Below are 24,140 nucleotides of genomic sequence, written 5' to 3'. Positions count from 1 at the left end.
GCCAAAACATTTTTTTATTTTATCGAAAGTGATGCAAATTGTCAGGTGGTTGACTTACCAAACTATGTGCATCACAGAAATCTTGTCCTGGAGGTCTTTTGTAAAGGATGGGAATGTCGTAATTAACTTACGTCAAGTAGTACGTGTGTGTTCTGTATGTTTTATAATATTTTGCACACCTACCGTAAGTACCTAATTGTTTTCTTTTAGTCATTTCATTAGTTCATAAAAAGCAAATTATTAAACACTCACAGCGCAGGGTCATGGAAATGTCGCATTACTCACCAGCTTGTTGTAAATGAGGTAAAACTAAACTATTTCAAGTTGCAAAGAGCAATTGTAAAAACTGTCATTAACATGGGAGGTACTATGGAAAAACACGTCATTTGCTTTGGTTTTATTCAATAACAAAGCAAGTTCTGACTTACAATTTCCTAACTTCTCTTCTATTTAGTCAATATTTGTGGGTTCAATAACCCATAACCCCCATAAAGTAAAGTGTTTAAAGCCAGTATAAATTTTCCACATAGACTGTAATTTGTAGATAAATTCATGAAATCACTTGGATTTTTTTCCCAATTATTTTCAGGGATGCATTGGCAGCTTCAACGCTGAGGCAAAATATCAAATAAATTATCTTGCCAGCTAAACAGTTGATAAACATGTCACTTTCTAATTTCCAGGCCGACACTCAAAACATGACATGATGCAAAAGTAAACATACAAGCTTGCAGTCCTTTCCACCTGTTAGCATGTGTCTGGCGGCTACGTCATTGTATCGCAATTCAAAACAAGGTAATCCGAGAAAACAAAACACTCGCATACACATATGTTGTGTATGAAAATGATTTTGTCGAAGCCTTTGAGCTTTTAACACATTGTCCTCTTTGTGTTGTATAAAAATGAATCTGATTTATTTGACAATGATGTGAAAGTGTCTGAGTGGTGATTTTCTCTTCTAAATAAAAATGAATGCTCAAAAAAACTTTTTGCTGATTAACATACTTAGAATTTCAGCACTTTAGTATTTTCCTATGCCTGCATATAACTTATCAAACATAAAGTGCTGTGATATTAAGATTTTCCACACAGCTGCTCAGATTATAATGCATTGCATAAGGGAGGGTGCAGCTAAAAAATGATGGATATTCTCTCTATCACTCTGTCGCTATTTAAAAACCCCAGATGCTAAAAGACAAAAAAACAAACCTAAAATGCATTTAACATCAAAAAATGTTGAGTTCATCTCATTGGATGGGAAAAAAAAGTGAACTGATTATTTTAAAATGTTCACAAATCTATCATAACCCATGTTAATCCCACGTGGTGACAGACAGATATCTCACTGGGGACTGAGGGTTGCCAAATGGGCCCATCAATAATCCATGTGAGACGCATATGGACATTTTGACAAGGAAATAGTTCAAACAAAAGGTCCAAAACTTGTTCTGGATACACTCTTTGAGTAACATAAAACCTTTGCAGGAAGTGTCAGTATCTCATTCCGGACCATGAACTTTACATATCTGTTAGACCTATTTGCTGATGACTGGCTGTGTTACTAGCTTACTGACGTCCTGTGTCGACTGTGAGTCTTGCAGTTGGACCACATTCAAGTCCAAAGTGGACCGATGATAAATTCAAATCACTGTCAGGATTCCTGTGAGTGCATGTACATCATCACCCTCTAAGTGCACTGGGAGCCACTCAGGGCTGAAACCACAACAGTAAAAAAATGACTTTAATCACTTGCTAAACCCTGTAACAGGCTGTAATTTATGAATGCCTGCCTGTCTTCCCTTTTTCACATTGTCTGTCTTAACGAGTAAAAATGTTAATTTCTCTCACATTCCTCGCTTTTTAGTGGAATGACCTGGCTGAAGCTGAATGATGTAATTTTAGGTAATGGTTTCTATCATATCATTGTCTGGTTAACTAGATTTGTGCACGTAAGGTCGTATTTGACCTTATCTCTTAAGAGATGCGCTATTATTTCAGCGAGACTAGACGACCCATAAAAGTCACGTTGTGGTACATTTTCACATCTTTATCCAAGGACTTTTTATTCCCTGACATTAATCATATCACAGACACTCAGGGCAAACTCTTGACTCTAGTCAACTGTGAAATAAATCCTGCCTCGTCTAATCCCTGGTGCTCTACAAGTCATTCCTGTCCTTCACGCACATTCCCATGACCTGGCTGAGTTCATGAGGAACGTATGCCTCTGATGATGATGATGACGATAATTAGGACAATCACGATGAAATCTTCAGATTTTTTGAGGTAGGTTAGGTCACTTGGCAGAGGTCAGTGTGTGCCATATTTAGATGTGTGGTCTCAGTGAACCTAATGCACTCTGTAGACGTGGTACAGTAGCATGATGAGATTTTAAGAAAAAGGAAAACTGGAGCAGACACACTCCCTCTTGCCTCTCTTGCTATGCGGAGACAGGAAATCCTCCTTTTGATTGTGAAATGAAGGAGCAGAATTGAAAACAATCACTCCACTCAGTCATTTAGTGCCTGTACCTGCGATCTCTGCCATGGAGCTAATGGGCATGGGCATACTAAAAGAGACACACATACTGTAAAGGCACACACACACACACACACACACACACACACACATTGCTTGCACTGACTAAGCCTTTTGATAATCAAATGCAGAAGCCTGGGCATTATTGTTTATTCCTTGTTTTTATTTGAGCCTGCAGGATTTCAAGTCTTTAGCATTACAAGCCCAAACCTCAAGAAATCTGATCTGTTTTACCATCGTCCAGCCTCCAAATCATCCCAGTCAAGATGAGTTACAAGGCAAACTCGCTCTCCTCTGTCCATTTGTTCATTCATGAAGTCACTTTTTGATCAAAGACACAGCTGCCACCATAGCTGCTCCCATTTACGCAAGTTTTGGCAGATTCGGCTACGTCGCACATGACCATAGTCTGTGAACTCTTACTGGCAAACTGCTTTTTTGCTTGAGACAAGAATTTTTTCCCTTAAACAAAAACAGGCAAATGTTTTTTAGCCCCTTCTAATCAGATTGCAGAGAGCAGTTTTGGAGTAAGTAAATATGGTAATGTTGTTCTTGCTCACTTCAGTATAAACAACTCATTCACTCGACTTAGTTATATTACCACTTTCAGATGTTGTAACTTTGTACCCAAAATGAAGGAGGTCTTTCGTCTCTCTTGTTCATTTTCTCTCAGTCATCCCACACATCTTTGCTCTTAGTGTATAACATCTTCACAACCCAGCGGTTGATTCTTACTGTACGTTTTTTCAGATTTTTCCGCTCGATTCATTTCATTAGTGCTGACTGCTCATTTTCTTAACCTCAGCAGTACAATAGAAAGAATAACTCATGTTATTGTGGCACATTAAATATGTCACAGCTCGTTAGGGGAACGATCAAAGCCCTCTTCTTCAGTGCAATGGAGCAACATGCAGGGGTACCTACAGTAATAAACTGTGTAGATATTTTCTTTTTGACATTTTTCAGTGGAATGTGTCATGAATTTCCATTCAACTAGATCAGACAGTAATACCTTGTAATGTTCTTCCCCTAATGGCCGTACTCAGTGGACAGAACTCAAAGCACAGTGTTCACACAGTATTCGCTAATAAACACATGAACGCCTTTGACATGTGGTTTAAATTAATTGGCCTCACAACACATGTAAGAGCCATTAAACATAATCATTGTGGTCCTGCAGCCCCATTCTCTCCATTTCGTTGTGTTTTTAGTGATATAAACCAGGTTTTTCCCTCAAAAAATATAACTTTGTAATTTTGGCCTTAGCTCACCGGTCCCATTGGATTTAGCTGTTAGTTGTCCCAGAACAACTGCTGGATTTTTTTCATCCTCCCTTTCTTTTATTTCTGTTGCTGTTCCTTGCACACATGAGGCCACAATGTCTGGTATCCAGAACGACCATCTCAGGAGTTACTTTGGGCTGCGGCCAGAAATCAGGCGAGAAATGAGGCTAGGGGTTGTAGGTGGGGGTTGAGGGAGTCCACAGTGCTGCAGCCTCTTTCTGAAAGAAGGTCTCCAACTGCAATACCTCATCAGAGTGAAAACAATTGGAATTTTCTCCCAATCAAGCCTATAAAGTTTTTTCTTTTCTTTTTTTGCTTTCACTCTGGCTGGAGCTGCTGAGTTCACATTTCACTGTGCACCCCATCGCTGCTATGAGCTGATGCAGATGTGTATGCCAAGGACAGATTTCAGTGTTGCTGTCTGGGTTTATCTAATAAATTTGTTCATTCTTAGAAATGCTGTTACAAGCATTACTTTAAATACAAAAAACACAGATGGCTGAGAATTTGTTTGGTGATAAAGGACGACTTTTTGCTTTCTCTCTTGCGTGTTCCAGGTGTGTATGTACCAGCTGGTGTTGGGGTTGGACCAGGAGGCACTGGACCAGGAGCTGGATTCTTTCCAGGTAACAATGACTGTCTGGACAGTTTAAACAAACATAATCCAGAACCCAGCCACAACAAACAGTCTGTTTGTCTTAAGCAGCTGTATAACACTTAAGTTATACTACTGTAGACGAGAAACACCCGAAATTGAACTAAAGATATAAAGTGTGTGACGCCTGGCTGTGCCACCCATACACTCAGGGCAATCCAAACTCTTTACCTCTGTTGTTCCCCATTGGTGGAACGTGCTACCAGCTCCTACCAGGTCAGGGCTGTCCCTCTCTACCTTTAAAAAACTCCTTAAGACACAGCTCCTCTCCTAGCACTACTAACAACTCTAGATGATACATCTACCCCTGCTAGAACTTTCACAGTACTTATTGCTGCATTGATATGTCCTAGTCACACTGCACCTTGAGTGTTTCCATTTGTGTGAGTCAATTTGTACAAAAGTGTCAGCTAAATAACTAAATGTACAAAATGTGCAAACATTTAAATGTCAAAAGATAAACTGATTTTTTTTTTTTTAAAACATCAAATAAACATTCACAGTTGCCTTCATGGCTGAAATTCACAATTTTATGGTCATATGACATCAATACTTGGTCAAAAGTAGCTTGCTCACAGTCATTGAGTTTATTCAGTCGTTTGCAAAACTTTAAAACCTAAACTGCTCTTTGTCCTTCCCTCATGTAATACTGGATCACAATAACACCTGACATTAAGGCAAACTAACCTAAACAGCAATGAAGTGATAACTCTCTAGAATTGATTTTCATCACATGTATTGACTTAATCTCATCCCTAAATGAAAAGCATCATCAACATGATTCAACCCACACTACAGACTACCAAAAAAAACAGTTAATGTTCAAGTTTTTCATACTGTTGTGCACAAAGTTGCATATACACAGACATGCAAGAAGTAAATAGACACCTTCATTCAAATTCAAATCAAAGGTGTCTATTTACTTCTTGCATGTCTGTGTATGTGCAACTATTCTCGTAGGCCAGTTTGTGGTGACCTTTGTGGTTTTCGTTAATGTTGCATTTTCTCAACAAACATAAGCACTGGAGGGTGAGCCAGTATCCTAGAAGAGTTATCAAGTAAATATACACAAATACAAATATATTATTGCATACATATGTCCATGCAACACAATACTTCTTGTATGGATCTGTGCACCATCATGAACCTTAAATACATACATGTATAAAATGGCACAAGATACCACAACACACTGTCCTTGGAGAAAACAAAATGAAAGTCAGCTTGTGTAATGACGAATCCCTGAGCCAACAAACTGTCAGTTCATACATCACTACATATAGGAATACCATAACTTTATACTCTGTATGCTTGTTGTTTTACAAGGGTCAGCAGGAGGAGTCCCTGCGGGCTATAAACCAGCTAAAGCTGCAGGTGAGTAGAAGAGACGTTTTGATTTATGATTTTTCCCCATATATAAAATGCATTTTTAATGATTGCATCTGGTTTATCATGAAACATTGGATGCACTGCTGTTTCAGCAATGTGGATATAAGACACTAAAACTGTTTGTTTCTACCTATATATTATAAATATATATATATTTAAATATTTAGAAATCAGTCTTGAACACAGTTTTTAGAATCATCACCTACTTGCAGAGGTTCACATGTGAAATGTTTGCTTTTATTCATAATAACTTTTCCACATAAGTAATCTCTAAAGGGCATGAGGCACTGTTGCTTTCTCAGGGCTCTGATAGTCTTGTCCAAATGGCTATTACTTCAACCGTGCTTAATGCACAGCCACAGATATTCTATCTGGTGTTTGTCATTTCACACGCCCATAGCAGTCACACTCAGCTGTGCATACACAGTCCACTTTAGCAACCGTATGTAGCATCCTGGCATGGCTTCAACTCCCATTTGCTGAACAAGTTTGACCCGGTGCACCTTTGTTTTTTTAGCTCAGAGCACAAAAGCCATGAGTGGAGGAAGAGCTAATGTGATGAGACTTTTGAAGTGTTATATTCTTCCACTGTGAGTTGAAAGTTGTTAGTTGGACGTTTGCAAGTTGTATCTGTGAGCACTACGTGCAAACATATGTTGGCACGAAACAAATTGCTGTCCTAAAGACAAGTTCCCCTGTCAACACTCAGCCTAGGTCTGGTCAGATCTGGGAGAAACACATGGACTTCCTTGTCACACCACCACATACAAGAATAATTAAATCCTTGGGATATCAGTGTGTCAATAAACAATGTGTTCGTGGCCAACCACAATTGTTAAGTCAGTTTATTGGAAGACATTATGAGGTTTGAGGTTTGGATATTTGAAGCTTGTTAGACAATTCTCTATACACGCTCAGTGGTCAATAATTATGTGTATTGTGAGCCTAACAATGATCATGACATTGTCAACAGATGATAATGATGTATGTGTACAACCATCATGATGATAGCCCTGTGATGAACTGGCAACTTATCCAGGGTGTACCCCGTTTCTTGCCCCAATTCAGCTGGGATAGACTCCAGCAACCCTGATGAGGACAAGTGGTTACAGAAAATGGATGGATGGATGTATGGATGGATGTATGGATGGATGATGTTAACAATACCTGTCTACTGTATGTTTGACTCTGATGGTAGGAGCTTATGGCGGTGGAGGGCGTGGTGTTGTCCCAGGTGGTTTGGTGCCAGGAGGTGTAGGAGCTGGTAGCTTGGGCCTTGGAGGACTGGGAACTGGTAGGGAGACTTATTTCCAACATGTCAACATCATAAATTAAAAACAGTAAGAGTAAGGAGACAAATGTTTGACAAAAAATAAATATCTGTCTATTTATTTGTTTTCAAAGTTAAAATCTGCGTAAAATAAACATGTGAACAGGTCTTTTGAAATGGCATCTGGATGTTGACTTTATTAAATCATATTAAAACAAAATTAAAATGATCGTACAGTAAATTGTTATTGAAAATGTTTTGATACTACGAGGCAAAAGCACAGACTCACATATGTTATGTTTTGTTGCACCTGACAGGACAAGGTGGAAAACCCCCTAAACCAGGTAAGTTCAAACATTTATATTTATATATTTATACATATATATGCATTTAATATGTATCCAAAGTTTTAAAACTATTTCTAAAATGTAGTCACAAGCCTGTGTGCCTTCATAACAGCCATTATACAGTGTATATCTAAAAAGCAATGCTGAAATAGAGGCAGATTTTGTTCACAGAGAATTCCTCGATAGTACATTTACTGTTGAAGGAAATACAATGTACCGTACAAGGTGGATAAAGTAGCTTTATGTATAAACTTCCTTATGTTCACACACTAACAGAATAGGGAGACCTACACAGACGCAGGGCAGCGAGAAACAGTCCTTTGATTGGTTGTCGCCAAGTGTTTCTTATCACCCCGGGGTTGGTTTACACTGGCTTGGCAGCTGATTGGGGCATCCTGACTGGGTGGGACCATACAGCAGAGATTCCACTACTCCTACACCTCTGCTGTATTATAGGGAGTGATGATTGGCAGAGTGTGAACAGCCATCAACGGCTGCCAAACAATGGTGCCAAAGCCCTGATTAATGTTATTGTAATGCTGGACCCTTACAATATCTGGAAACCTCCGTGTTGAGAATTACCACGGTCCTTCTCTCAGATACAGAACAGTAAATATTTTCTTTTGCTGTATTACAGTCTGCGCTGCATTGGCGCTTTAGCAATGTTTAGCCGTCGTTTAATTCCTGTAAGCATTGCTGATACAATCTCAGCCTACCCCTCTGTGCTTAGAAAGATAAGGAACCAAGCAATCGTCTTATAGTCCTGATAACACATGGAGCAGGTTACAGAGGGGTCCCTCTGGAGTGCCTCAACCCCACCCTCCAACAAGAGTTACAGGAGAGCCATTTTGTGAAAATGACCTAATATCAAGTATTTGGTGGAAGTTGTTTTTGGCAGGGATCAGTAGAGCCCTTCTTGGGAAGTATGTCCCTGGCTTTTGTATGCACGAGTTCTCCTTCTCTCTCACCAGGCGTACATGGCAGGAATTACATTAGTGAGAAAACGGAAGGCAAACGATGTTAAAGCAGCTCCTTGTGTTTTTGAAATTAGGGCAATTCAGGTCTGGGTGCTCCCTCCCACACTCCATACTAATCTCTGTTGTATGGAAAAAAGAAAACCTCTAACACAGCTAGGGGTCAGCTAAGGTTTTGCACATTTTTTAAATAAAAGGATAGACTTAAATCCACAAAGGGGCTGTAATATGGTCTGCTTCATGGTAGTAATTGTGTTCAGTAATCTTTCCATCAGTGGTGACTTCTTCCATCGGAAGAATATCACCTCAAACTATCCAGATTTGGAGATGGCAACTTTCTACATACCTTACAAGTATGAAGTTTCCAGTACTGTACACCTCTAAAGTTCACCTGTGGGTAAGCCTCTCACAATCGCAGGTTTAATCCATCTGCATCGGTTAGTCAATGTTTGGCTTGTGCTGCAGAAAAGATGCCAAAACAAATTATATGCTACAGGCATATGAAAAATCGCTGACCTTTTTCATTAACCCTTAATGTATCACGCAGGATTCTGTTACTAAAGAGACACAAATGCAAACAACCAAAAACCACTCTTTGATGCACACCCACATACACATCAAGAGAGCTGCCGTTCATTCCTACGTTGGAGCCAAGCATTGACATTGCATTCCACAGATATGCACCTTGCCTGGCCAGTAATGGAGAACAGCAGCTGGCTATGTGAGTAGCGTGACTGCACTGAATTGCAGCGTAGCTCATGCAAGACCTTGTAAATGTTACACTAATTGTGAAGGCTGTCAGCATCCAGCTCTGACAATACACTGCAAGCTGGAAAGAGGAACTTTCTCTTTATGAACAGCTGTTGGACACCATCTCTTTTCCTGTTTTCCCTGAAGCAAAGGTGGATTCAATCCTCATGGTGTGATTGCCAAAACTTGGCTTTTGTAGGCTAGCTTCTTGTCACTTTCAGGCAGTGTGAAGGCAGTTAACAAGAAACATAGAGGTTACTGTTTTTGCTGTTGTTGTAGTTATATTCTACCATTACAATAGTCTGTTTTAGGTTGAAGAAAAAAAGGATGTGTCTGGACGGGATGTCTGCGGTACATGTCCATGCTTAGCTTGCCAAGTGACCCTTCAAATTGAAGACGATAGGAAGTCAGACAACATCCTGTCTGTCTCACCTTTTTCCCAACTGTCTGAAAACTGACAATGTCAAGGCCACACAACACAACATCAGGCCGAGAGAAATGAAAAATCACATGAGTAGTCAGAATTTTGTAAGCGATTTCATTCATTTCATTCTTTGCCTAGATTAGTAGATAGATGAAACACTACAGCCACCACTGTGTTTCTAATGAAAATCCTTATTATGAATGAGAATGACAGGTAGTCAGCGCTTTATTAGTGTCCAGGCACATAAAGTGTGTGGGAGGTGAGTGTGTGAAAGAAAGTAGTAATGACTAAAGGAAAGAAATTGAAGGCTGGGTTGCTGGCAGTGGGTCTTCTGGGGCTTCCTTTGATCAGCGGCTAGCACAGGCTGAGGAGTTCTTGTACTGGTTATGTTGTTGATCCAAAAGGAAACAGTTTTCAGCAAAAGACACAAAGACAAACAGTCCAACACCACATTTATTACAGAGCTGCATTAGTTTTAGTTGAACATATGAAATAAACGGGCAAGAGAGTGTATGAAATCGTCACTTCTTATCTATCTTACACAACCTCACCTTTATTTTGGCTCCTCATTGCCTCTGAATAAACATAGTAATGAGAAGTAATGGGGGAAATAGCTAAACTAATCCCAACAATTATGTTCAAGATAAAATCATTCTGGGAAAAACTGCAACACACGTATAATTTTATGTGATGGGTTAATGCAGCAACATGTCTTGAGTTGTTGCAAGGTGTTTTTCTTTTAGTTATTTTATGATTTCTGTGACAGCAGGCCAACCTGCAGATGAACAAGCCAAGTTGTAGCTTCTGTCTGCAGGAACCGCGTAGGTGGATTTGAGTTTTCACAGCCTGTGACCAACACTTGACCTGGTACTCACTTTAAAGCTCACATTACCGTATGATTGTTATTTCTCCACCCACCAAGTGTTTTGGATTATTTTGAATGTTATTTGCATATTTCTGTGATTTAAAACACACAAACCATCAACATACCTTATTCATTTAGTTCATCTTCAAACCCTCTGGTTCACATCATGACCATTAATCAAAGAAGCACAGTGTACACTTGACTGTCTCACGACAGGACGAGTGAGTAAAGGCAAATAAATGGAAAGATAGAATGAATGTAGGGAGGACAGCGACGAGACAGTGATGCGTCTACAACGGAAAGGGCGATAACTCTGACAAACGTATAGTATATATCACTCACAAACACGCACATTATATGCGCTTAACACATGTACACACACACATGCTTGGAGAACGTGCTAAAAGAAAGGAGACTGATCGATTGAGGTGAGGATGAAAGTGTTTAGCCAAAAGAAGATGAGTTTGGAGGAGGTTTAGTCTCCTGGAGCACATATGTTTCTCATTACTGGAGCTCAGACCTGTCCTCTGAGCTGTCAGAGACTGGAAGCATCTGCATGTGAATGTGTGCATGACCATGAGTGTAAATATGTTTATGGTCTTCATATGTGTGTAATTACAAGACACATAAATACTGAATCTGTATCCTGACCTTGGTTTGAGGACATACAGTATTTCAGACACCGGGAATTAAGCGCTGCTTATTCAGACACAAGAACTATGTGAAGGATGGCATTTTCCGATATTTTCACCCTCTTATTTTTCCTCCCCCTCTCCTCAGTTTGTTCTATACTCAGTCTCAGTATCAAGTTTTCAATATCTTGGAACTGAACTGAACTGCCCGCAGAGGAGACATAACACCCCCACACTCGACTCAGCCCACTGAATGTACACACACAGCCAACACAGCTTGTTTGTTCACATTGGAAATGACTATTGCTTCCCAAACTGTTTATCTTGGATGATGTCACCAGATGTTGTTAACGTTAACGTCTTCCATAATCACACAAATTCATCTCAAGAATTAAATGACAATGGTGAAAAGCAAGATAAGATAAGGGCTTCATTAGTTTTTATCAGTGTCTAATCAGTCACGCATGCCACACATTACAGTCTCTAACTGTGGTATTTTCCCCCACATTGAACTGACTCTGATACTCGCTATGACTCAATAACAGCTCTCCTTTCACCAGCCTGCTCTGTGTCATGATTGCACATTTTTTCTGTAGTGAGCACCAATGTATTTTTTACAGTGTAGGTATCCGGACGTTTTAGCCTGTGTAGCAATACCTCTAAATACAAGTAATGTACAAGTTGGTGAACAGATGTTCCTCTGTTAATGACACAATTTATCTCTTTCAGTTGTTCTTCTCTGTAAAGCATCCCATATGTTTGTCATGGTGAAATGCCTGAGATGGCCGCACATTGTTTACAGTCTTCATAATGACAGAGGAACTCGCCTTTGAGGCCAACTCAATGAATCTAATGTCAGTGTTTCAATATGCATGTTTTGAGCCGAGTTGACCTGTAGAGCACTAGTCTCTTTACTCAACCCTGAGTCGTCAGAAAAGTATTCAGTGGAATGGCAGTGAGATGCATATGTGGACCAGCTGGGAGAGGAAACACACTTGGCCAACTTTACATACCACAGGCTATGTTTGTTGACTGGTTTTCTCACCCTATGCATAATTTGCACAACTGACCTTCTTCAAACATAAACGTACTTATAAGAAATGAACCGAGTGCACATGTACTCTGTGCACTGCTGCAGACTCTGACACTCGCAGGGTGATACCGCCTTGTCTGCATGCTTGTACAGTACATGCTGTGAGTTCCAAGCTAAAATGAGCGATGGTATGAGCACTGGATTAGGGATACACATTAGACATATTCGGGGGCTCAGTATTGGCAGAGCAATTGTGACATTCCTTGAGAAGTGGATGAAAAAAGTAGGATAGCAGACAGTCTCTGCTTTCACAGAAACAGAGTTTGAAGAGAAAGAGAGAGAACTGTTTGTTGGACTTGAAAGCTTATAGCATAGCATGTTATACTCTGTACGACTTGTAGCGTAAACAATGACATCACAAACTCAGTGGGTGTGATGAAACGCAGTGCGTATATATTAGCACAGTTTGAATTAAGGGACATCAATAACTGTCTTTTTACAGATGTGTTTGAAATAATGTGTGCATGTGTTTGTGGAGGTGAGAGACTCACAAGTACTCAGGCTGGTGAGGTCAGACAGCCCCAGACGTCACTGGGCAGGCAGCCCAGTTGTGGTGATGCTTGTAATCCACATAACGTGTAATGGTGACTTTTACAGTTTGAAGTCATGTGTAAGAATCACTCAACGCCTTAGAGATGATGTGTGTGTTCTGATGCCCAAGTGCGTGGGTTAGTGGGGCCCTCCAAAGTTGCTTCATCGATGTAAGTGCTTACCACATAATGAAAAAGAGCACATTCTCATTTCTAGTATGATTAAAATGTCCCCTATAAAATAAAATATGACCACCCATATCAAGGATGACTAACTGCACTCACTCGTGGCAGTTTAGAGGGACAGTTTTATTACACTGATTTTGACCTGATGCAGCCCCCAGAATGAGGCAACCTTAGACCCTCTGTCTGTTTGTCTGTAGGAGCTATGGCAGTTACGCACTTGGGGTCATCTGGCAAAGAAGGGAGGCTGAGGCTTTGGGACCTCTCATTGATAGTGTCAATGACTCCATGGAAAAGGAAAGCGAAAACAATAAAAGGCTGGCCGCCAAAGTCGACTGGCTCACACCAGCTCGAGAGGGGAGAAAGTTTGTGTGTAGTGGTGTGACTGTGCGAATGCTTAATTAGTCCAACATGTCCACATGACTAGTCCTTCTTCTCACAGCTCGGTGCCCGTGACTGACAGCACAAAGAACCTGGAAGTGACAAGGAGCAGGGGAGGTCACAGGAAAAGGGAGGGGGGAGACAAAGCAAGGAGAGCTTCAGTGTGTCCACTTGTCTCACGCGATCTGGAATCACTATAGCACCTCGCATCATTTTGCTTTCATCCAGCTTGTCCTGCATCACATCTTAAGAATGCAATCTATCCACCAACTTGGAAGTGAAACAGTGTGATAATTTGATACTGATAAAAAAATCTGGTGTCACGACAATGAAGGACATAATGATGGGCTTAGCTCTCAAAGTAAAAATTTATATGGGACCTCAGCCGAAGGAACCAAATCTGCCCTGTCAATCACAGTAAAATACTGATTCTCTGGAGACCTCCTTTGAAGATGAAATTATTATTAAGATTTTCCATCACATTGCAGAAAACGGCAACATTCGCACTGCCATAGCACGCCTTCGTGCTCCTTGTAACCATCCTTTACGCTCTGTGTGTTTGTGGTTTGATGGTTTGTGATGGTTTGTACAGCAAATCCACATTTAAGCTGAACACAAGACCAGATCGTTTATCATTCCTCTGTGACCCTCACGTCATTGTTGCTCACTGAGAAAGCGTTCCATCTCAGATAATCGTATTAAAAAGACATGTGAGTTGAAATCTTGTCCTTCAGGAAACAAACATTTGTCCATAGACCATTTTCCTGATTGAATATGAGCTAAAACAAAGAATACGGTGAGAAACAAGTACCAAAAATTTCTTGGACATTCCTTAGCTCCAGCTCCGAGTCTGTTTTCTGTGCGTCTGCCGTCAGTTACGGTGGATCGTTGCCATGGAATTCTTTGCGCTCTTAAATTAAACCCTTCACCAGGCCCAGCTGGTTCACAAACTAGAGAGAAGGAGAGAGGGGGGAAGAAGAAGAAGAAAAAAAGAGGAGATGGAAAGGAGCGAGCAAATCCATCTTTCTCCTTCCACGTTTGGCTTCCTCTGGTTGCTGCTATTAACACCTCATGTCTGGTCAGCACAACCTCTTAGACACCTTTTAGAGAGGAAAGAGTGAGAGAAAAGAGAGAAAGGTGGAGATACAGGGAGAACAAGGGTAAGAGAAAGAGCCTGAGCACCGTAGACAATGTTTTGATTAATGTCTCTTGTATTCCTCTGGTTCTGAAACAGAAGATTACCTTACCTAACCCCAATGAAGTATGAGCAAGACATTTCAGTTTTGAGATTGAAACCAGATATTTCTGTTCACACTGGCTCATATCCATCACTTGTATTGGACCCGAGTTTGAGAACATGACTGGTGACTGAAAGAGCTAGCCACGCTGTCTGGCCAGTTTTATTCCAGTGTCAGTCTTAGGCACCAATGCGCATGACATGGTACGGCAGGAGGCAATAAATATGGCAGCCGTCACATTTTCATTCCACCAAAAACAAGGATCCTTCTTTGTCAGAAAAAGGCTAGACTTGCATTTACTTGTGTACCCTCACTGAGATCATTCTTTAACCAGCCACCACACATGAATCACCACTGTTGGACGATGTTAAGTTATTCACTGCCATACCATCCCAAATTTCACCTCAACAACCTGCTGGTGCACTTGTCCCTGCACAGCTGTGAAAGCCAGTGGTCTTTTCTGAATGGAAACTGGCTAGTAAACAATGTTTCTGTCACACACTTTTTTTTAGAAATCGAAATGGAGGAAACTATGATGCATTGCCGTCCTGCATCACTTACCTTCCAATTTCCTTGGCCTCCAGTCCTCCCTCCTGTGTAGTATTGGGTTTCTGTCCCTTCCATCTTGTATTCAGCATATTGACCTTTTGTAGGGTTTCTTTGTCCAAGGTCCAAAACCATTTGAGGTTTCAGGTGGTCTCTCAGGCCTTCCTATTATGTCTTGAGGGTCACTAAGAAAGTTAGCCACTACATTACTGTACAGAAATCCTTCAGCTTGTCAGCAATCAACTAAATACTGGGAGTAACACCAAAGAAAAGCGATGATTTGATATCGGATTCATGGTGCAAGCTTTCCATGTGTGTGGTTCATGACAACAAACAACATTGGTGTAGACGTCCAATAATGTGTGAGCTAAGACAGGTCTATTTGTGTGAGCTGACATGCTGTAATAATAGTAGTCCAACAAAAGCATACTTGTTTGAGCTGACACAATGGTGTAAATACGACTAAACAGAGTGTTTTTTGTACTAAAACTTCAGCTTACATCTCCCAAATATACAATCAGTGGACGGACGCCCAGTCGACAAAGGTCCAAGATTTGTTAGCATGTTCACTCACTCTGACCCTGAAAATACACATCCTCCAGGGTCGTATTTTTTACTTCAGAGCATTTTATTTTCTCAATGTCTAGTGATGTCAGAACTACATAAGATAAAGTTTCTTTCCTCTTTTTTTTTCCTTGTCTAAACCTCATGTCTGCCCAAGGCCTGCACTCATGTGTGTGCACTCATGTGTGTGTGTGTGTCACACACATTCAGGCCGACTTCTGCGTGTCTGCATCTTGTCTCCTCATCTTAAATCAGAGAGCTGAGCTCAACGTGGCAGGTGCTGGTCGACCCTGAGCACGACTGCCAGAACGAGCCAGGTTGGGTCATGCACATGTGAGCACAGGTGGGCCAGATGATGCAGGAATACTCTAAAAGTCTCCACACTACTCCCTGTCTTCACTCTCTCTTAATGTTTCTCCTCCAGTGACACGCATAACCTCTATGTTTCGCAGACTGCGCTGTATATTTCCAAGCCGCACACTGACACATACACAGACTGGCCAATGAAACATTCTCTGATCTGGAGACAAGACCAGACAGCACAGTTTAAAAGCAACATTTCAAGCCAGACAGTAATTTTAAAGGGTTTTAGGTATCAGCACTGTTCCATGTGTCTTGTAAGTGTATTGTTTTTTTGTCAGTTTCATATTAGTTCCTCAACATTTTATGGTATGTAGAGCTCAGTGATAAAAAAATAAGAATGATTCCTTGTGTCAACACAAGGGACATTCAACAAGAGAAAGCCCTAGATCAGCCTGATTTATATAAGAATTGATTACTGTTGATGTAACTTCGAGATGTGTCTGGAGATGCTTGAACAATCGAGGAGAATCGAGCTGAAAGTTTTGAAGGAGATGGATTATTGCAAGGGCGCTTAGCTTAGCGTCTGGGCTCGCATTTGCATGCTCAGTCTGTTTGCCAAGCCCTTGGCAAGACTAATGCCCACATTTGTTTTGACTAGGTCATGAAACTCCACACTTCCATCTTTCTTTCTGTCTCTTCCAGCACATTCCTCCTCCTCGTCAGTATCATTACCTGCACCCTGCAGATTGCTGGACTGCAATCTTTCACCCTCCAGTCTTGATCTGCACCCCCCGCTCGCTTGTTCAGCTTGTTTCCCATGCTTAGTTCCTCTCACCCCAGACGTTTTGGCTTACATTGATGAAAAAAAATTTCCTTGGTGGACTAGCTTGCTGGCAGCACTAAAATTTCTTCGTCTTGTTTAAAAAACAGTCATTAATCCAGCATGTTTGTCTCTGATTTGGGAGCTTGTTCAACTCACAGTTCAACTCTTTTAATGCAACTCTGCCCGATGTGTTGTGCAAACCTAGAAAATAGGTGTATCACTTTGGCAGATATATATCTACGTTTTAACAATCTCCACCTTTACTCATTTTCCACATTGTAAACTACCTTCTTTTATTTTAAATTTGGACATTTTTCACATGCCAAACTTATAGGAAGGTGGCAGTTCACAGCTTATTTGCTTTTCTAGTTCATACTCAAGCAATGGAAGCCTTCAGTCTAAGTAATATGAAATTTTAAGTCTTCGATGACACCTGTTTCAAGATTTGTGCCTCATATGAAACAGAATTTTGTTTGAAATTCTCCATGTGGCTGTATACTAGGCTCCACATTCCCATTTGGGATCCTAATTTTGAGAATCTTTTCAGTATCTTTCAATCTATGAACAGGTGGTGAGCTTTTTATCACATGTCCTTTCCCTCTTTCCACACTTTTTCCATTTCCCTATCTTCTTCTCATATATTTTGTTCTTGTCAGCAAGCAGAAACCCAAGCTGGGATATGACTTTATTCATGCATCAAGTCAAAGCCAAAAGCTTTTGCCGCCCATAGATTAGTTTGGGTCTTTTTTTTTTGTCTCAGAAAGAACAGACTGCTCCCTCCAGTGTTTAGAGTACAGCATAACCAGAAGGTCAACACTTTTTGATGTTTTGTCTATCATGTTTCTTCGTCACTGGTGGTCAACTCAAGCCCAAGGTGCAGTCCTTGGCTGTATGTGAGTGCTTTCAATCAAACTTAATGAAACACACATGACATTGTGTCATTGTGTGCTTAAAATATACAGTATGTTCAGGTCCTGTAAAATGCTTTGATGAAAGAGTGATTCAAGGGTAATTACTGCTGAATGAATCACTAGTAACCCATGTTTACTTTCTTTGACTCTCCTTGACCCCATCTACAGTTTGTGGTAACGTAATTCTCACTCTATTTCTTTCTCTCTACTACCTGTCTAGGTTATCATCCAGGTTATGGCAATCTAGGAGCCGGTGGTCTTGGAGCTGGTGTCTTGGGAGCTGGAGGAGGAGCAGGTGAGTACTTGTATAGTAGTAGGTTATAATATTATGTTCTCAATCTAATAGCACATTTTTATAAGATTCCCCACAAAAGGTCTATTGTCCACACTCACTCACCTTTGCCCCTTTTGTTTCATTCAGGGGGTTATGGTGGATATGGTGGAGGTACTGGGGGCTTTTATCCAGGAGTTGGACAGAAGGCTGCCAAAAGAGGTACAGCGGATGGTGGAAAATATCTGGATATAAATGTTTCCCATAAAGGGAGTGATGGCACCAGATAATTGAATGGTATACTGTATGTATAAACCCACAATGGCATCATTTCCCTCCCAAAGATGTCAAATGTTTGTCAGATAGTGGCCTCAATGAGTTGTGCGTCCAGAAATCAGACAGATGTTGACGTTTGTTTATTTCTCTCGTCTTAATAACTATGTGAGATTGACGTTTGCATCAATTGAAAGATTTTAATCCTGGCATCTTTTGTTTATGAAGGATTCGCCTTGACACACAACAAGTGAAGACATTACAGGCAGTCAAGTTTTCCGCCATTTTTAAACAAGCATTCCTTCAAAAACTGAATCAAAAACTGGCTAAGTGAGTGATGGAAACTAGGGATCATCAGACATGATGATGGAATATTGCTTGTTGGAACAAGGCATTGATCTTGTTCTCCTTGCTTGTTTTGAGTTATTTGTTTTGATGGCTACAGTGATTTTTATGTGGCTTTCCACTCTCAGTTTCAACTCTTCATTAAAAATGCCACAAATTCCAGGTACCCACATTTAGTTCTTGTATCTGCTTTTTGGCCTGTGGGAAAAGATCGACGTAGAGGTGGAATGATGATGAAGTGCCATTTAGAAAGATTATCTATCCGTAGGTTAAATGATCTTTTGTGTGGTTTATTGCAAAGTCCAGCGCTTAAAAGTACAAAGTTGAAGCGTGAGTCAGAAAAGGTATCATGCAATTTAAATAGCAACTTTCACCCAGGCTGTGGTGGTCAGCCGCCCTTCGTTCTGGTTTAGGAGGTAATCATGAGTATAAATATTCAGCTTGGTTCATGCTTGGTTTAAGCACTGTCCCACACACAGTAATTCTCATAAGGTTCATTGAGGTCATATTCTCTAAAGGTCTTATTTTTTCTGATGAAATTTTGGTTGTCTTGACCACAGGTGCAGGAGGCCCTGTGCTACCACATGGAGGTAAGCTGATTTTTGGCGTGATGGCAGTCTATTGTACAAACTTGACTTTTGCTGAATACTGATACAAAGCTTTTTAGACTTCTGATAGAACTGCATGCTTGCATGGTATGAGAAAGCCAAAATGAATGTTTCGCATTAATCGTAACACAGCATGAAAAACACTGTTTGGCAAACACATGCATTTTTATCACGTACCTGCAAGCCTTGGATAGTTTGAACTTCAGCAGAGCCCAACATGACCTTAACGTCTGTGCTGTGTATGTGCACATGTTTTGCTTTAAATTAGCCAGGCTGATTAAGCATGTACTCTGGAGGGCCCAATCATAGCCAGAGTTCCACTATGGCAAAGGGCCTACTCTTAAGTATTGGTTGGCAATGACAAAACTTTAGTCATTAGAATCAGTCTGTACTGTTTTCACGACACTTAAAATAACAATTAATTCCTCTGAAAGAGCACAGATAAAACAAAACATCCCCTTGCCAAACCTCTCCTCACCAAATCTCCCAGGCTGCATACTTACAAGCAGTGTGCAATGTCTGTCCTGCAAAGTATGGTGAGTTTAAGATTGAATAAAAAAAAAAAAAAAAAAAAAAAAACTTTAAACAAATAAACCAATGTGCTTTATCCTGCTGCCAAGCTCCCTTACAAGTGAACTTGACAGCTCATTTCCTGCACAAAGGGATAGCCAAAGAAATGAGGCATTTGATGAGGCAAGGCAAATGCCATGCATGCTGCCTGTCCTGATTAGATTAAAAGTCAGCCATGTTGCTTTTGATCATGGGGTGATGACAGACTAGTAGGGCCAGATTAGCTGCTCTCAATACTAATGGTTCAGGTTAAAGACCTGGCTCCCTGCTGAAGAGGTCAAGTCTGGCAGGAGCAACATCTGCTCATGACTCCTTTTCAGGATCACAGAGCCCTCTAGTGGCCATGTGATACATGCCATACGACTCATGTAACTCCAGCAAACAAACTCCAGTTTATACGAATCTGAGGATAACCTCTAACCTGTCATTGTGTGTTTATATTTCATATTTATATCTGTGCACCTGATATTCAAACAGGGACTGGAGGAACTGTGCTTGGGGCAGGAGGAGTTCCTGGAGGCACAGGTCCTGGAGCTGCAGTGCCCGCTGGAGGCAAGACACACTCCCACAACACATCCATGATTGATTTTTTAATTTTATTTTGCTCGGTTTATGTTTGTCACACTGTGATTTCTGCCTCCCAGTGACTTGCAGCATTGTTAACCATTCCTCTTAAAAACTGACTTTAATATTTCAGAACAAGTACGACAATTCAGACCACAAATTGCCTCTTTACAGTGTAATTGATCCTCAGACGAAGAGCCAATTTGGGCTCCAAACTTCTCTAAGTGTAATAAAGTAAAACTTTTAAAGAGAGCAGTGTTTTGAGTTTTTGGGAGGAAAGAATCACAGCTACAGTTGTTTGGACTCAGCACTTGGACGAGAAAGATGTGCTTATGTTTTTCACACTGTATATTTGTCATACTGTGGTGCATGAGCCAAGTAACATTTCATCTTTGTTTTTTTCAGTACCTGTTATTCCTCAGACGGGTCTTCCAGGAGGGGGTGGTGTTGGTGCGGGAAAGAAAGCTGCCAAAGTGCCAGGTTTTGTAGACTCAACAATAAACTCACACGGCTGAAAGCAGACAGCATGCAGTTCACTAGGCAGCAGAGCCACATCAAATCCATTTTCCATTGCATGCATCTGTTATGGCTAGTTTAGTTTTTTGAGAAATGTGCTAATTACTGGCAAAATTATGATTTATAAACTTTGGGCCTACAGTTGGCTGTTCATGTGACATTGTAAGACTTGTTTTTTTTTATCAGCTTCAGTAACATCTGTATGCTCAGATTAAATAAACTTTATTTATATTACACTTTAGAGCACAGTAGAGTTGATCCATCTACAATACAAGTAGAAATATATGTAATATCTATGTACAGTATGTATACACTAACCTGCTTATTGTTATATGTCACTTTGAATGTCAGGTTATTATCTTCTCTGTGCTAGTCCTCTTCAAAAGAGGATTTCACTGATATCAGTGAATAATGAATGAATGAATAAGCTAACAGGAACTGCCCTGCTTTGTTGTATCTTTTTTGGCTCTTTCTGTGTTAATATAAAGATTAACGGGCAATTTACTTGCTGCTGTTTGTGCATGACAGCTCCCATGTTTCTGAAAGTGTAGTAATATCCTCTCTTTTGCTGTGGCAGGTGTGGGTGTGCCTGGACTTTACCAAGGTGGACTGGTGCCAGGAAAAGGTACTACTGTATGACACTATTGACAAGTGTTTCACAATGTGAATGGTCAGTGCTGTGCAGGGATTCAGTGTGGTTTGTTTTTGGTTGCTTATGGCTCCTTCAGGGTTTAATGGACGTGGAGTTCTGCCTGGGGTGGCCACTGGCACTGACCTGAATCCTAAATCAAGTAAGGTTTAGTTGTTTTACTCATCTGTGTTGGTTAGTTTTCTTTCATCATCACTGAACGTTGTATTTTTGAATACTATTTTTACTGCCTTTATTTTAAAGCTAAAGACATAAAAGTAAGTTAAATAATAAGTTAAAAGTATTCATTTGATTGCAACTTCGCTGATAGGTGTCACTATATCCTACACACTGGACCTTTAAAATGTGCTTATTTTATCTGTTATTTTATTATAATTTTCTCATGCAGTTGCAGGCGGAGGCCAAGGAAACCAAGGACCAGGTAACTTTATTTATGATTATTGCTGTATTACAAACAAATTTATGTGTAATGTTTGTCAGCGTATTTGGTATTAGCTGATCAGAATTTAAATTTGTTTTTCTTGTCACAGGAGGCCGTGGGTATAATGGACAAATGCAGCCAGGAGTTTTCCATGGATACCCCCTTAAATCACCCAAAGTGCAAGGTGTGACCCTCAGCTGCTGTGTTATTCAGATGTTACATTCTTCTACTGATATATGATGTGTCCATGGGTACCACTCTAATGTTTTCTGTGGTGGGTTTACTGATGTCTGTCTTTGGGCAGAGAAAGGCTTTCTGATGACCACAAAAAACAGAACATTGCTTCCATTGCCTTCTGCTCGTAGAGGGTCCCACAGCAGTATTAGTGTGCTCTTGCCCCACAGTGGATAAGACAACTACAACCACTGCTGCAAAACTTTGCTGCAATACAGTAAACTTGGCAACAGCCCCATACAGTATCTATCAGGGATTCTTTTTATCCTTGTCCTCGCATAACCACAGCTGTGAGAATGGTGATTCTGCCTTAAACATACGGTTATAGGTTATTTTATGGTATTTTTTTTGCCAATATTTGATGGTTAAGAGGAGGCAATGATTGAAAAAATGGAAAGAGAGGGTGAATAGTTAGATATTTGACCACAGTCTTTAGCCATATCCAGTCCAGCGGGTTACATGTTTTACTGTAAATGTTGCTTTGATTATTCTTGTATTTACACAACAAGAATTTGGTATACATTTGTATTTGAGAATTGCTTGGAAACATTGCTGGATCAGTTATTTTTGAGTAAGCGCTATATGATAGAGGTAAAGCAGACTGGAAGCAAATTAAAAATCCTGCTCCATTGTCCTCTACAGTCTTATCTACGTTCTAAGCCAACATTGATTGTGAAGTGAACAAATTAATAAATAACCTTCTGGATCTATCGGGTGCTACAAATCAAACATATGAAACAACATGGCTTCACAACAACACAGAAAAGCATCTTTCTGCTGTAACAATGAACTGCTTGGCTTAAATCTTAACTTTCAAGTGAACCCACTATGCTGTGTAAAGGGAGACGGGCAAAATAAGAATTTCATTGCTGTATAAACCATATGTTTTTACTTTCAAATGACTATAAATCTTGAAACTTGAATCTTCAGTTGTGGACAGCTGTTTTCATGTATTTTAATACAGACACAGATATGTTATTTCAGTTCTTTATGATCATGTATGCACATGCAAAATCATTCTGCCTTATAATCTTCTCAAGGGCTTTCTTTCCTCCTCAGGTGCTTATGGTGCAAAAACTGGAGGTGGAGGAAAACTACCATATGGTATAAAAACTTATTTATTAATGTTTTACATGTTTGCAAATATCTAGTGTAACTGTGACATCAGTAGACATCCAGAGTTAATGATGTGTCATATTACAATGTTTCAGGTTATGGTGGTTTTGGTACTGGTGGTGCTGGACTTCCAGGAGGACAAGCTGGACCTGGGTCCAAGCCTGGTTATCCTGTTGGAACTGGTATGTGTGTTTTTGCAGGTCTACTCTTATTTGATATTAAACAATGACTGATATGTTTTTGTCTTTCTGCAGGAGTTGGGCCTGGAGGCATCTCAGCTGCTCAGGCTAAAGCTGCCAAATATGGTAACCTACCACATTTAGTACCAAAACAATGCTTTCCTATGAAGATAAACACGATACAAGTTCTGTAACATCGATACAGAACATAATTGTATCTTACTAAATCACTAAAGCAGGTTACGGTGGTGCTGGTGGAGTCGGAGGTGCTGTTGGAGGCGTTGGAGGTGTTGGTGGCGTTGGTGGCGTTGGTGGTGTTGGAGGCGTTGGTGGTGTTGGAGGCGTTGGTGGCACTGGTGGATTTTATCCAGGGCAGGTTCCAGGAGGTATGATATCTAGCACAAAAACATAAAAATATTAAAGGTTGATAGCCATGCAGCTTTGTTGCTTCTTTCCACACCAGAAAGCAGAATTGCTCAATGATGAAATTAAATTAACTTATTTAATATTTCTACTATGGGCAGTTAAAAAGGGAATACAAGGCCCAGCCATACATTGTCAGGTTTTATCTGTTAATAAATTAGTACTCTCATCCAAATATATCATTCATTGAGCCTCACTAGCATGGCTTTAAAATAAAACAATTGCTCCCTCTCTTTATTCTATGTGTTTTCCCAATGTACTTTAGTTGTAAA

The 24,140-nt window shown here is 40.3% G+C and overlaps 1 protein-coding gene across 11 annotated transcripts in view; it reads left to right on the top strand.

Moving 5' to 3' along the window:
• The window catches only part of elna (elastin a), a 48,664-nt gene that overhangs the window by 6,451 nt on the left and 18,073 nt on the right, over window positions 1-24,140 (top strand). For 10 of the 11 annotated variants that reach the window (XM_027280584.1, XM_019276366.2, XM_019276372.2 and 7 more), the window contains exons 2-18: window positions 4,379-4,447; window positions 5,803-5,850; window positions 7,064-7,159; window positions 7,453-7,479; window positions 17,920-17,994; window positions 18,121-18,192; window positions 19,149-19,178; window positions 20,244-20,318; window positions 20,736-20,810; window positions 21,424-21,471; window positions 21,575-21,637; window positions 21,884-21,916; window positions 22,026-22,100; window positions 23,210-23,254; window positions 23,362-23,448; window positions 23,521-23,571; window positions 23,682-23,831. In XM_027280584.1, coding sequence (XP_027136385.1) covers window positions 4,379-4,447; window positions 5,803-5,850; window positions 7,064-7,159; window positions 7,453-7,479; window positions 17,920-17,994; window positions 18,121-18,192; window positions 19,149-19,178; window positions 20,244-20,318; window positions 20,736-20,810; window positions 21,424-21,471; window positions 21,575-21,637; window positions 21,884-21,916; window positions 22,026-22,100; window positions 23,210-23,254; window positions 23,362-23,448; window positions 23,521-23,571; window positions 23,682-23,831 — 1,119 coding nt within the window. The remainder of the gene's footprint in view (window positions 1-4,378; window positions 4,448-5,802; window positions 5,851-7,063; window positions 7,160-7,452; window positions 7,480-17,919; window positions 17,995-18,120; window positions 18,193-19,148; window positions 19,179-20,243; window positions 20,319-20,735; window positions 20,811-21,423; window positions 21,472-21,574; window positions 21,638-21,883; window positions 21,917-22,025; window positions 22,101-23,209; window positions 23,255-23,361; window positions 23,449-23,520; window positions 23,572-23,681; window positions 23,832-24,140) is intronic. The other variant, XM_019276364.2, reaches the window with a different exon arrangement.

The sequence above is a fragment of the Larimichthys crocea genome, chromosome VII, assembly GCF_000972845.2.
Source record: "Larimichthys crocea isolate SSNF chromosome VII, L_crocea_2.0, whole genome shotgun sequence".
Lineage (NCBI taxonomy): Eukaryota > Metazoa > Chordata > Actinopteri > Sciaenidae > Larimichthys > Larimichthys crocea.
This window is presented reverse-complemented; position numbering and strand designations above follow the sequence as displayed.